The 14623-nt window shown below is 42.1% G+C and overlaps 1 protein-coding gene across 1 annotated transcript in view; it reads right to left on the minus strand.

Annotated features, from left to right (window-relative positions):
• Wars2 (tryptophanyl tRNA synthetase 2, mitochondrial) overlaps positions 1-14623 on the minus strand; it is a 52298-nt gene that overhangs the window by 18888 nt on the left and 18787 nt on the right. Inside the window, exon 2 of the mRNA XM_090334108.1 lies at positions 5729-5986. Within this exon, the coding sequence (XP_090190234.1) occupies positions 5729-5986 (258 nt within the window). The remainder of the gene's footprint in view (positions 1-5728; positions 5987-14623) is intronic.

Consider the following 14623-nt stretch of genomic DNA (forward strand, 5'->3'; position numbering starts at 1 on the left):
CTTTCAGGGCCGGGAGTTTGGCCTAGTGGTAGAGTGCTTTTCTAGCATGCACGAAGACCTGGGTTCGATTCCTTAGTACCGCATACATAGGAAAAACAAGCCAGAAGTAGTGCTGAGGCTCAAGTGGTAGAGCTCTAGCTTTGAGAAAGTCCAAGGGCAGTGCTCAGACCCTGAGCTCAAGTCCAGGACTAGAAAAAGAAAGAAAGAAAGAAAGAAAGGAAGGAAGGAAGGAAGGAAGGAAGGAAGGAAGGAAGGAAGGAAGAAAGAAAGAAAGAAAGAAAGAAAGGAAGGAAGGAAGGAGATAACTTTCAATGTTATCATGGCCCTCACTTCCCATTGGCTAAGTGACTCTGTGGGAAATCCCCCACATTAGTCTGCCAGTCACTCAGCACAGGGGACACTTCCACAGAGCGGCCAGCAACTGGCTTGAGGGCTGTATCTCAGAATAGTGCTTCCATTTCATAAAGGCAGTCAAAATTACAAACAGAAGTCTATGAAGTGGAGGTATAGTTCAAGGAGCAGAGCACCAGCCTTCAGCAAAAAAGCCAAGTGAGCTCAGGCCCTGAGCTCAAGCCTAAGTACCAAAACACACAAAAAGTATAAAAAAGAAACAACACAGATGATTTATAGCCACATTGTATGTAATAAAGATTTAAACACATATGTAGGAATGATAAATATCAAATAGATATGGTGGTTACACCCTCTGGGGATCAGAGAGTAGAATGGGAATTGTGTGAGCAATACAGAAAGTTTCTATTATATTTGTAATGTTTTATTTCCAAAATTTTTTTTGAACGTAAGCAAGTATTGCCAAAAGGTTAGCATTTCAAAAGGCAGTCATCCATCTTCATACTTTTCTGAGTGGCAGCAATATTTCTTAAAAAACCTCACCCTACCTTTGTAAAAGGAAAGAAAAAAAAAACCTTAAACAAGAAACTCTTCTGAAAATATTTTATTGAGGATAAAAAGAATCAGTGCCATAAACCTACCATTTTTCTTCTAATCCTATTTTACCCTTATATAAATCCTCCATGTCAAGGAACATGATGATGTGGGGTGAAAGAACATATATACACACATACACACACACACACATATATGGCAAATAATTTTATTTAAATAAAATGGGACCTTATGTACCTGCTTATAAGATCAGATGTGGGCACCTCATGCCTGTAATCCTAGCAACTCAGGAAGGAGGCTGAGATCTGAGGATTAAGATTTGAAGCCTGCCCAGAACTGGTAAATCACTGAGATTCTTATCTCCAATCAACCAGCAAAAGCCAGAAATGGAGCTGTGGATCAAGTGGTAAAGCACCAGTTTGAGCAGAGAAGTTACGGGAGAATGCCCTGTCCCGAAGTTCAAGCCCCAATGCGCACACACACACACACACACACACACACACACACACACACACACACACAATCTATACTCAAGTATGTTTCCAAAGTACCAGGATGAAAGAAGGCAACAGAAACCGTCTGATTTTAAGCCTTGTTTTCACAAAGGTCAGGCTTTTGTTTGTGCACTGTGAACTAAGATTCATATGGGCAGTTCCTACAGCCTTTATTCAGAAACACATTCCCCTAGGGTCCTCTTTTATTTATTATCATTGATTTCTGTTTCCTGGGAAACAAAACAAAACTCTGATCAGAGAGTAAGTAAGTCCTCATCCCAAAGCTGGGGATTCCATTCTGCTCCCTTGACTTTCCCTGGACCGCTCTGGACTTCTGCGACTCCATGTCTGATGCTTTAAACTGTCCAAGCTTACGTGGCCTTGGCAGAGAGCCAGTGCTGAAGACTTTGGATCCCCCTCTACCTCCCATTTGCAGGGTGATTAGGTTGCAAGGAAAGCAACAAGGGAAGATTCCAGGACCTAGCCCTTAGCTGTATACAGAATCTACACAGAATCTACACTTCAGCTCGCTGGAAATAAAAGATCATTGACTTTGGCATTCAGAAAACTTATGCCAAATATACAGGAATGCTTTCTCTCTCTCACACACACGTGTATGCATGCACAAATGTACACACACACACACACACACACACACACACACACACACACACGCACCTTTCAGAAGCAAGGATCTGAAAAATTCCCCACATATGGCAAACATATTTTCAAGGAAGCACCATATCTACAAGCCAGTGGGAGAAAAAGAAAAAGAAAATAAGAAAAAAAAAAAAAAAACTTCAATTGCTCCAAACTGCTGAGAAAGAATGTTAAAGACTGGAGATGAAACTTATTGGTAAAATCAGTGTCAGGAGATAGCAAAACTCTTTCCCTATTTCAACTCATTATAAGGAGTCTTTTTCTGATGTACAATGATAACACATGGGAAAACTATCTTTATACTTTAACAGAGGGATATATTTATTTTTTTAAAAAGGATAGTTTTGCTCACAATTTCAGAAATTACTAATTTTACATTCTTGGTGTTTAGATGATTTTTTGTTTTTGTGCTGGTACTGGGACTTGTACTCAGGTCCTCATACTTTCATTTCGCTCAAGGTTGGAGCGCTACCATTTGAGCCTCATCTCCACTTGTGGGTTCTTGGTGGTTAATTAGAGATAGCTCTCTGACTTTTTTTTTCCAGGTTGGCTCTCAGATCTCAGCCTCCTGAGTAGTTAGGATGATAGTCTTGAACCTGGCTAAATTATCTGTCTTGTAAGTTAATAATTGACTTATTAAATTTTGTCACAATAAAACTAAATGTTCTTCAGCAAAGAGTATCTGGTAAGAGTAAATCAAACCATGGGATCATGGAAAAAATTAATGATAAGAAGTTTCACAGTATGAAAGAAAGGCCAACTTCAAGCTTTCTGGGACCTCATGGCTGAAGATTTCCAAGGCCTAAGCTAAATTGAGGTTGGACTTTTTATCTGAGGGCAAAAGCCAGGTGCAATTTGTAGATTTAATAGAGTATTGTGATGCAGAAAGGCATCTGAACCACCACTTTGGGAGATGAGGAAAGGAGAGAATGGTAATACAGTTGTCCAGGCAAGAGAAAATGAGGACACTGAGCATGTTCTGGCTCCCACTACCCCTGGGCCAGCTACTCCGGAAGCAAGGGCATGAGAAGGGTGAGCAGGTAGGGGAAGAATTAAGTCTCTTACCACAAAGGCACCAAAAATGGTACTGGGGGAGGGGGTACAAGGATGAACAGATGGACAGGTGTCTTGTCACCCACTGCTGTATAGTCTCAAGGGGTTAAGACTAAAGCAGGGTATATGCAGGAGTGAGATCCTACGCTATAACCTCTTTGAATATGAACAGGCAGTTTAACAAAAAGAATATTAGAAAGCTAAAACAGTGAAGATGTGGTTATTAGCGACAGTCACCACACTGTACAGGAAGTACACCTTGGTCCTTCAGATTTTAGCCTCCTAAGTAGCTAAGATTATAGGTATGGGCGTCAGTACCCAGCTTGAAGGTGTGTGTGTGTGTGTGTGTGTGTGTGTGTGTGTGTGTGTGTGTGTGTGTGTATGTATGTGTCTTCTTTTTTCTTTATGGCACTGAGGATTTCACTTATGGCCTTGCACATACTTGTAAACATTCTACCACTGAACCATACCTCCAGTTCAATTGCGTGTGTGTGTAAATACATATATATATATATATATATATATATACACATAATATATTTTTTTCTTTGTTGGTCATGGGGCTTGAACTGGGCCTGGCCACTGTCCCTGAGCTCTTCAGCTCAAGGCTACTGCCCTACCCCTGGGCCTGGGCGCTATCCCTGAGCTCTTCAGCTAATTGGAGATAAAAGTCTCAGGGACTTTCTTGCCCAAGCTGGCTTTGGTCTCAGCCTCCTAGGCAGCTAGAATTACAGGAGTGAGCCACCGGCACCAGCCTACTATATCTATATATTTTTTGGTTCTGTATGAGCCATTATGGTAAGTTCCATAGGTATCAAAACATATATTAATATCATAATAAAAGCTTTGACCAAGGCATTGTCATTTATTGGCTGGATTTTGCTGTAGCTTAAAGCAGATATATAACAAAGGCATGACCATATCACAATTTTTATCTCCTTTGCCCTGTTTCTGGGCCAGGTTATCTGCTTATCCAGGAATAGACCAATGTATTCATTGTGAGGCTAAGACTCAAATATCTTGGCTTTGTTCTGAAAGCTTTTTTTGGCTTGGAAATAAGACACTGGGATTTTGTCTTCCAATTTCCCATCTTGTTTTATCAAGTCTTCTCAAAAGCTATTTTACAAAGACTGAACAATGAGAATTATTAGCAGGCTTTCCAAATGCAGGAGCCAAGAAAGCAACAATGGAATTACATGAAACCATGTGTAGGAAAGCATTCTCCCTACTCCTTGGGAGATGATTCAGCAGTACGAAGTCATCTGTTTGCATGTAACCCAGCAGAGAAAAACAACTCTCAGGCCAGAAGTATTGATGAGATAGGACTTTTTGGTAAATGAAGGACTACAAATCTACCTCATGGGAAAGAACTTGAAAAAATATGACTGAAATATAAGGATACTTAAGGATAAAAATATGGACAAAACAGCTAGGCACTGGTGGCTTACCACCTGTAATCCTAGATACTCAGGAGGCTGAAATCTAAGGATCACAGTCTGAAGCCAGACTGGGCAGGAAAGTCTGTGAGACTCTAATCTTCAAGTAACCACCAAAAACCTGGAAGTGAAGCTGTGGCTCAAGTGGTATAGTGCTAGCCTTAAGCAAAAAAAAAAAATCCTCAAAGACAGTGCCCAGACCCTGAGCTCAAGCCCCAGGACATACAAACACACACATAAACACACACACACACACACACACACACACACACACACACACACACACACCCCGAATATAGGCAAAACCCTAAACTCAAATGGTATTTGACCAATTTACTCTTGAAAAATTAAAAACAAAATAAAACAAAAACACCAATGGAGCTACAGGAACCATTCAAATCTTTGCCTAAATACTCTGAAAATAAAAGTGTTCTCAGTTGTAATTTGGATTTTCTTTAAAGGGGAAATGCCCAGTGGCATTAACATAGCATCCCATGATTTCATCATAGATTTGAGTTTTTATTTTTTATTTATTTATTTATTTTTTGCCAGTCCTGGGCTTGAGCTCAGGGCCTGAGCTCTGTCCTTGGACTTTCTCAAGGCTAGAGCTCTACCACTTGAGCCTCAGCACCACTTCCAGCTTTTTTCTATGTATGTGGTACCGAGGAATCGAACCCGGGTCTTCATGCATGCTAGGCAAGCACTTTAACCACTAGGCCAAACTCCTGGCCCCAGATTTGAGTTTTTAAATTGTTACGCAGGAAATGGTGCTGTGGTATGAACAGTAGAATGCTACCCTCGAGCAAAAGAAATCAAGGGACAGAGCCCAGGCCCAGAGTCCCAGGACTGGCACAAAATAAACAAACAAAAATATCAGGCCAATAGTTGCACATAGTTTCGATTCCACTGTCAGGTTATGAGTACAACGCATCCTGATTAATGTCACACCACTCCCATCTTCTCCCTGCCTCCTAATCCCATCCACCCCCTGGTTCCATTTCACACACACACACACACACACACACACACACACACACACACACGCGCGCACACGCGCGCTGCATAACAGTTTCAGCTTCTTGGTATTTGTTTTGTTCAACTGTGAGCTAGTTGTTCCAAGCAACTGCACCATTCTCTGTATAACCAGTAAAGCACAGTACATGTCATCTGGAGGCTGACCTGAGACTGCTGGAAGAGAATGCTTTTCTCTGGGTTTATGCCACAGGCGAGAAGAGCCGCAGTCATGTCCAGGATGCTCTGCCGGAGGACGGCGGGGTCTTGTGGGATGGTGATGGAGTGCAGGTCAACGATGCTGTACAACACCGAGTCAAACTGGTCCTGTAATTTCACCCAGGTTTCAATGGCGCCCAGGTAATTTCCCAGGTGAGGGATTCCTGTAGGCTGAATGCCAGAAAACACTCGCTTCACGCTGCCTTTCTGGAATGAAGAAAAACCAACACATATGCCTCTTGAGTCCTGGGCCATGAATCTTGCTCTCACGTGTAGCTCTCTATAATAGCTAGTTCTGTTTCTGTAAACGGCAATCCTATAGATAGCCATCATCACACATATTTATTTCATACCTACTGAATTATGCCAAGCCAGTCGCTATGTTCAGTGCCTGATATGCATCCATGGATTTAATCCTCACAGAACCTAATTGTCACTTTCGGTTGACAGGTGAGAGCGTCTCACCTTAATAAGTTTCCCATGGTCACATGGCTAGTCAATGGTGGGGTTGGAAGTTAAGTAGTAGGGTGCCTGCCTGGCAAGTGCAGGCACTGAGTTCAAACCCTAGGACTACCAAAAGAAAAAAAATAAAAGATCTCACAGAAGTTGGGAGTAGAATAACAAGTGATCAGGGTAGAGGAAAGTAGGGAGAAAACAAGACGGGGAAGAATTAATCAGCAGATGTTATGTCATAGTCACATTCTGCTGTGTTCCTATGCATAGGGTGCCTTCAGAGAAGAAGAGGGTATATCTCCCAAAGCTGTATTTAAAAATAAGAAAGGATTATGAGTCCCTCATTAAGAGGAAATGATATACTCTAAGCACTCAATTTTTTGCTGGTTAATTGGAAATGAGAGTTTCTCAGATTTTTCTGTCCTGGCTGGCTTCTAATCTCCATCCTAGGATCTCAACTAAGATTTGGATTTTTCTGCAAATGGCATGAGGTAGGCATTGTGTTCCCAACATGGATATCTAAAGATTGTTTCCCTCCATTGTCCTGACATGCTGCCTCTTGTCACAGATCCCTGTGTGAGAATCTAGAAAGAATTGTGTCTGTTGTTTGGTTTGTGTTTTAAAGTCTAAGACTAGGACTTGAACTCAGTACCTGATGCTCACTGTCTAGCACTCTAACTGAGCCACACCTCCAACCACTAAAAGGTTGGTTAATTTCTTTCTTTCTCTCTCTCTCTCTCTTTTTTTATGTCTGAGACTAGGACTCAAACTTGAATTGTAATTTTCTTTGTTTTCTTTCTTTCTTTCACTGTCCTTGGGCTTTCTCAAGGCTAGCGTTCTACTCCTTGAGACACAGCACCACTTCCAGCTTTTTCTGTATGTATGGTACCAAAGAATTGAAACCAGGGCTTCACGCATGCTAGGCAATCATTCTACCACCTAGCCTGCTTTAAATTTTTTTGTGTGTATCAGTCCTGGGGCTTGAACTTGGGGCCTGGGTGCTGCATCTGAGCTTCTAAGCTCAAGGCTAGTACTCTATCACTTGAGCCACAACGCCACTTCCTGGTATTTCATTTTGTCTATTCATCTACTTGTCCTTATCTTTGCTAGCACCACATTGCTTGATAAATAAATATTGGGACCAGGCAGATCAAGTTAATCCATCTTTTTTTATGTGTATGCTGGTACTGGTGCTTAAACTCAAGGCCTCCCACTTGTACTTGACTTCTTCATTAAAGCCTGGCACTCTACCACTTGATCTGCACTCCACTTTTGTTTTTGTTTTTGCTGATTAATTGGACATAACCATTTCTTGGATTTGAAGCATAATCCTCAGATCTCAGCCTTCTGAGTAGCTAGGATTACAGGAGTGTGCCACTGGCATCCAGAAGATCCCAGATCTCTCTCTCCTTCCCTCCCTCCTGCCCCCCCCCCCCCGCTCTCTCATTTAAAAGTACCATCTTACCCAAAAAGGAAATCTGTTAGGGACAACATTTCTTAGAAGTTATGGTAGAGGGAGGGTGAAATGACTGAAATACAGTATAAACATGTGTGGGAATGTAACACTGGAAGTCCCTTCCCTCATATAACTGGTATAAACCAATTTGAAAAAAAGAAAATATAAGAACAATTTAAAATAAGAAAGAAAGAAAGAAAGAAAGAAAGAAAGAAAGAAAGAAAGAAAGAAAGAGCAAGCAAGCCAGGCGTGGTGGCTCACACCTGTAATTCTAGCTACTGAGGGGGCTGACATCTGAGGACAGAGGTTCAAAGCCAGCCCAGGAAATACAAAGCCAAGAGACTCTTCTCTTCAATTAATCACTAGGGAAATGGGGCTGTGACTCAAGGGTAGGGTGGTAGCCTTGAGCTGAAGAGCTCAGGGACAGCACCCAGGGCAGAGTTCAAGCCCCATGATCCCCACCCTTCAAAAAAAAAAAAAAAAGAATGTCTTACCCATACTTCTCAATACAGTTTAGTCAAGCCCTTAAGATGGAGGGGGGAGGGCTTGAGACTGTTTTTGATTGGGATTGCACTGAACTATATTGAACTGTCCCATCCAGGAAACCATAAGGCATGTTAAGGCTTTAGTCCTTCTACCTAACACTGACATCTACTAACCTACTTTAAACAAGTGAGTATCAAGGCTAGTTAAATCTTTTTCCAAATTCTACAACTTCTACAAATAATAGCTTATTTCTTTTCTCTATTCATAAGATAAAAGCTCATAAGTAGAATGCCATATCATAGTTCCAAGGGTACTGCCGGAACTGGATCTAAAATCCTCAGGAAGAAATACAAAAGACTCCTTGCTCCGAAAATATGAAAAAATATCATTCAAACGTGTGAGAACAGCTGAGCACCAGTGGCTCACACCTGTAATACTAGTTATTGAGAGGCTGAGATTTCAGGATTGTGGTTCAAAGCCAGCCCGGACAGGAAAGTCTGTGACACTCTTATCTCCAGAAAACTAGCAAAAAAAAAGCCACAAGTAAAGCTGTGGATCCAGCCGTAAAGTACCAGCCCTCAGCCAAAGAGGCTCAGAGTGAGCACTCAGGCCCTAATTTCAAGTCCCAGGACCAAAACAAAAGACCGAAAAAGAGTAACTGACAACAAACACCATCTAACCACACAGGATCATATATATGCATTCCTGTGCATATACATAGTTTAGAAATAGTATTTTTAAAAGTTTCCATTTGAAGTTTGAAGAAAAACAGAGCGTGAGAGAGAATCAGAGAGAGACAGAGAATAAGTGCAAACTAGTTTAGGAAGTTTCCCTCCAGTACTGGTTTTCACCAAGCTCTGGATTCCTGATATGGGAATAAGCAAAAGAATTTTCAGTACAGTAGAAAATGATTAATGGCTTTTAGGGCTGATTGATGAAGAGAGAAAGCAAAGCAGAAAAACAAACTCTTAATAAATGGGAAGGAAGGAGAAAAATCCATCCAGAAATACTTGACCTAGGAAGATGAGACGATATTTCTGGTAATGTAAAGGATTATGAAGACAAAGAAAATTAAGCTGAAAAAAAAGAAAAAAAAAGAATAGGGATATGTCTACATAAATTCTTCTATGGTCAAACAAAGATGTTATTCCCCAGGAGAAATAGAGAAAACAAATTCTTGAGAGAAAAATACCAGAAGAGACACTGTGGGAATAAAAGACCCATAAGCTGTAGGAAAAGGCGGGAAAGGACTAGACACGACTGAATAAATCTCCATTCCTTAGATCCTGAGATTCTGTCCATCCATGCAGAGGGAAGGATAGCATCAAGAAATATAGCAAGAAGCTATTTAAGAAAAAAAAAATACAGCCTCAAAAGTGGGATCTGGATCCCTGGTCTTAAAAATATACAGAGAGCAAGCCGCTTCACTGCAGTGAGTTTATGTTCCTGTCTATTCTTTTGCAAGAGTCCGCGGGTGGCCTGCCGGCATGGCAGGGGAAACACGCCTGGTACCATGAGATCACGGGGATGGAATGTGGAGTTTAGGTGGTGGGAGGATGGGGGTTCTGTGTTCAAAAGTACCAGAGATGGAGAAGAATGAAAATGAAAGAAAAGAAAAAAAACCCTGAGGTCTCAGTGAACTGGAGGCAAACCACAAAGCAAATAGCTTCACAACTCATCCCAGGCGAGCACCCAGGGAGTGAAGGCTGGCGTAGGACGCCTAGTAGTGGGCGGGAGGCAGGGAGTGTCAACAGGTTTTTGTACCATGGGCACATTTCCTCAACATTTGTCATGTCCTGCCAATGCACACACTGGCCCATTTAAGAACCCACTCTGCCAGAGGGCTGTTTTAGACCTGGGATTTTATAAACTCCAAAACAGGATGGGTGTTCAAACCCATTAACTTATGAATTTCACAAATGCAGCTGAAACTATACCTGTGTAAGGTACATTGGCTAAAAAAATTTCTTTTTTTTTTTTGTGCCAGTGGTGGGTCTTGAACTCAGGGCCTGGGAGCTGTCCCTTAGCTTCTTTGCTCAAAGCTACCCTCTGACACTTGAGTGACAGCTCCACTTCCAGCTATTGACTGGAGATAATAGTCTCATGGACTTTCCTGCCTGACTTCAAATCTCAATCCTCAGATCTTAGCCTCCAGAGTAACTAGGAATACAGGCATGAGCCACCAGCATCCCGTTTCGTTTTTTTGCTTTTTAAAAAAAAACTACAGTCAAAGGTAAACTAAAAACATGGCTGACAACCACCTTGTCTTCTTGGTTCCAAGAATAGCATTTTATCACAAACTGCAATCAAGAAAGTAATCAATAATCGATACCAGCTAATTAAGATAGACATCTCCATAGGTCCATTTCTTTTTATAATTGCTCAGAAACCGAAAATGCCATTCAAAATTACTACTGCGTATATCTTTACTAGTATTCTCACACAGGTCAAGCTTCAGGTACCCGAAATACTTCTTCAGCATTTTATTAAGAACACCTCAATTACCAATTCAGGTAACAGAGAGTGGGAACTAGGAGAACCAGCGTGGGAAAAAGCATTTTACTCTTGGGAGGAGCCAGGGGCTCCCTGGAATATTGGGTCGCAGTTCAGCATAGTGTTCTGTCCCCCAGGAAGAATGTGGAGAGCCATGGTCTGTTGAGAAACATTCCCTGAGCTCCAAGAAAAGTGGTCTCATGACTACTTGGATAGAAACAGACACTCAGACCTGGGAATCAAAAATTGTGAATCTCAGTTAGAGAGAAAGTACATCTTATATCACTCCCAAATGAAGAATAATATGTGGGGCAGAAGTTTTGTTAATTACTTGTAAAAAGAAAGAAAAATGAGATTAAACCATGAGATCGTGAGTTCACTGCAAACTTTGATGGAAAGGACTTAATGTACATTGCTAGTTCAGGAAGAGAAGGAGGTGGGGGAGGGGAAGGGGAGGAGGAAGGAGGGGGAGGGAAGGGGAAGCAGAGGAGGAGGAAAATGAGCAGGCAGCAACCACCATTGAGTGCTGATAGCTCATTACTATATCCTACTCAGGAAGCTGAGATCTGAGGATCACAGTTTGAAGCCAGCTCAGGCTAGAAAATCTCCAGTGAACCACATTTCTACTTCAAGGTTTTTGCTAGTTGACTAGAGGTAAGAGTCTCACAGACGTCCGGCTTGGGCTGGCTTTGACACATGATCTTTGCATCTCAAGCTAGGATAACAGGCATGAGCCTCTCTTGCATTAGTCCTGTGTGCATTAAACTCCTTTCTCACCATAGTCTGTACCTTTTCTGCCTGGAAAACTGGTGTTCTTCAACTCCCAGCAATCTCTCCCTGATTCCCCACCCCCACCAAACGCCACCCCCTTTTCCATACCAAGTGCACTCACGCATATACCCAACCTCACTGGCACCCCCACATCCAAACACAGAACAGATCTTGCTTTTATCGATTTTTTCTTTCTTGTACCTATTACACTGGTAACTTGGTAAATATTTTCTTATTTGCTTAGTAAATATTTTTCCACCTTGACTCAGAGCCCCTCTAGGGCTTTTCATCTTTAGATCCAAGTAAACAGCTCAGTGCCAGATCCACAGTGGGTCCCTAATGAGCATTAGTTGAATGCATGACAAATCTTTCCTCCCCAACTTGGGCTCCCAGTGAAAAGAGCAAAATAACTACAAACAAAATGAACCAGAGGCTCCAGTGAGAGGCAGTTGTTAAACAAATGTTGTTCAGAGAGTTGGTTTAAAAGTGGATTTTCTGAAACTCTGAAACTTAGTTCTTCAAAACAGGGTGCACGGAAGCTGTGTCCAGCCCACAACACTACCAGAGAATGTGGTTCTAACCGCAGACTGTACCCAGATATTCATGAATTTGGTGAGAAATTGAACTCAAAATCGAGTTCCACATGGAGGCAGGAGGAATCTATATAGCCTTGGCTCTGATTCTGAAGGAAGAAACTTGCAGGGGACAATTTCATATGAAGAAGAGTTTGCTTGTACAGAAAAAGGAAAATGTTCATTTGATTAATGGAGTGGGAGTGGCAACATGTAAGAGTCTTCTCCAGCACCTACCATCTTGTTCCACTGGATATTCCACTATGGAATGAGGAGACAGATGCTCTGGCTGAACAAAAAGGAAGATGGAGATTAGACCGGAGGTCTTCAAAGTGAATTTTCTGTACCAGCAATATCATCATGACTTGGGCCCACGCCTACCTAACCCAGGAATTTTAACAGTTGAAGCCGTGGGAAAGTTATGCAATCTGTGCTTTCAGGTGCTTCTAATGCGCACTAAAGAGGAGCTTTAGAGGGCCAGGAATTTAGCCTAGTAGTAGAATGCTTGCCTAGCACAAAGATCTGGGTTCGATTCCTCAGTATCACATACATAGAAAAAGTTGGAAGTGGTGCTCTGGCTCAAGTGGTAGAGCTCTAGTCTTTTGAGAAAGCCCAAGGTCCTGAGTTCAAGCCCTGGGACTGTCACAAAAAAAAAAAAAGAAAGGCTTTAGAAATCAACAATCTGTTTTTAAAACTCACTGCAACTGCATAAAATGAGGCGCAGATGAGAACTCTATGCACAAAAGAGAGGCGCTAACTTCCAGATGTACAGTTTTGAATCTCAGCTGCGCAGGAACCCAGAGCTTAAAGACAAAAAAAAAAAAAGAAGAGGAAGAAGACTCATGTCTAGGTCCCACCACCCAGAGGTTTTGGTTTAATCTGTGTAGGATTTGTCAGAAGCTCTGGGAAGTTTGAGAGCTCCTCAGTGATTCCAATGAGGCCCAAATGGAATGACCAGAACTCAAAGTGAACAGTTACATCATTATTTTCCAAAGCATCCAGCCCACTAGGAAACATGGAAAACCTCCTACATGTGCACACACACACACACACACACACACACACACACACACGCACGCACTAAAAAGACTAACAAAAAGATGGAAGTATAAGTTCACTTGCTTATTATTTTTCATTTCAATCACCGAGACAATTCTTCATTACTGTATAGTCAGAAGCCACTTAGCTGGGTGTGGTGGCTCACGCCTGGAATCCTAGCTACTCAGGAGACTGAGATCTGAAGACTCGGGTTCAAAGCCAGCCCAGGCACCAAAAGACCTTGAGACTCTTATCTCCAATTATCCACTAGAAAACTGGAGGTGGTGCTACGGCTTAAGGGGTAGGGCAGTAGCCTTTAGCTGAAGAGCTTAGGGACAGCACCTAGGCCTAAAGTCCAAGCCCCACAATGACAAAAAAAAAAAAAAGCCACTTTGGCTCAAGGAAGTTCAGATACCGCCTACCACACTTAACCAGCCATGAAAGCCAGGAGTGTGAAGATTGTGGCTATAGCCTTGATTGGTGAGGGAAGACATCCTGATGAGCAAGCCAGCACTCAAGAGCTAGGCAGACTCACCTAACTCTAATCCATATGACCCAGGGGTTCAGAAAACACAGCCTGGAATTCATCAAGAAAATAATCCCACTAAAATATTTCCAAACAACACAATTTCAAGGGACAAGAGAAATATTTTCTCTGTGATATTCTTCTCTGCCTGTCTCCTGGTTTTCTCCCAGCAAAGAATACAGTGAAGAGGGGCGGTTACTACTTAGACAGTAACAGACCAAAATCTACACTAATAACACATGGCTTAGCCAAGCCAAGCTGACATGCCTAACATTCTTATACTAAATACGCTAAATAATAGCAAAACTATCTTAAGCATTCTGAATCTTTGGGAGAGAGAGACAATGTGAGTTTCTTACGAGCAATAGTATGAAGAAAAAGATTTTTAAAATGGTTTTAAAATAGTTTTTCTGCCCATGTGCACTTCTACCAGCGGAAATCAGTCTCTCCTTCCTTCTTTCCTCCTTTCCTTTTGTTCTTTCTCTCTTTCTTGTGTATGTGTTGGTCCTGGAACTTGAATCAACCTACCTCCTACCCATCTGCCTGACTGCATTCTTTCCTTCTCTTTCTTTCTCTTTCATTGTTTCTCTCTCCCCCCATTCCTTCCCTCCCTCCTGCCCTCCCTCTCACATGTGTTTGTCCTGGGGCTTGAGCTCAGAGTCTAAGCATGATTCCTGGGAAGTCTGCACTCAAAGCTAGCACTCTACCACTTTAACCACAGCTCCACTTCTGGCATTTTGTGGTTAATCGGAGATTAAAGTTTCACAGACTTTTCCTGCCTGAGCTGGCTTTGAACCATGATTCTCAGATATCAGCCTTCTGGATAGTGAGGATTACTGGCATGAGCCAACACTGTACCCGCCTCTCCCCGCCCCCCCCACCTGCCTTGGTCAGTCTAACTTTCTGGCTGGTCGCAGCCATCATTCCTTACAGGCTGGAACCGTCCTAAGCACTCATGTATGTTCAGGCAGTCCTGTCAGCTCAGACTTCAGAGTATACCAGAAAAAGTCAGGCAGAAAAATATGACCATGATAACTAGTTTGTTATTA

Source organism: Megascapheus bottae, chromosome 6 (assembly GCF_031878675.1).
Source record: "Megascapheus bottae isolate mThoBot1 chromosome 6, mThoBot2.hap1, whole genome shotgun sequence".
NCBI classification, from domain to species: Eukaryota; Metazoa; Chordata; class Mammalia; order Rodentia; family Geomyidae; genus Megascapheus; species Megascapheus bottae.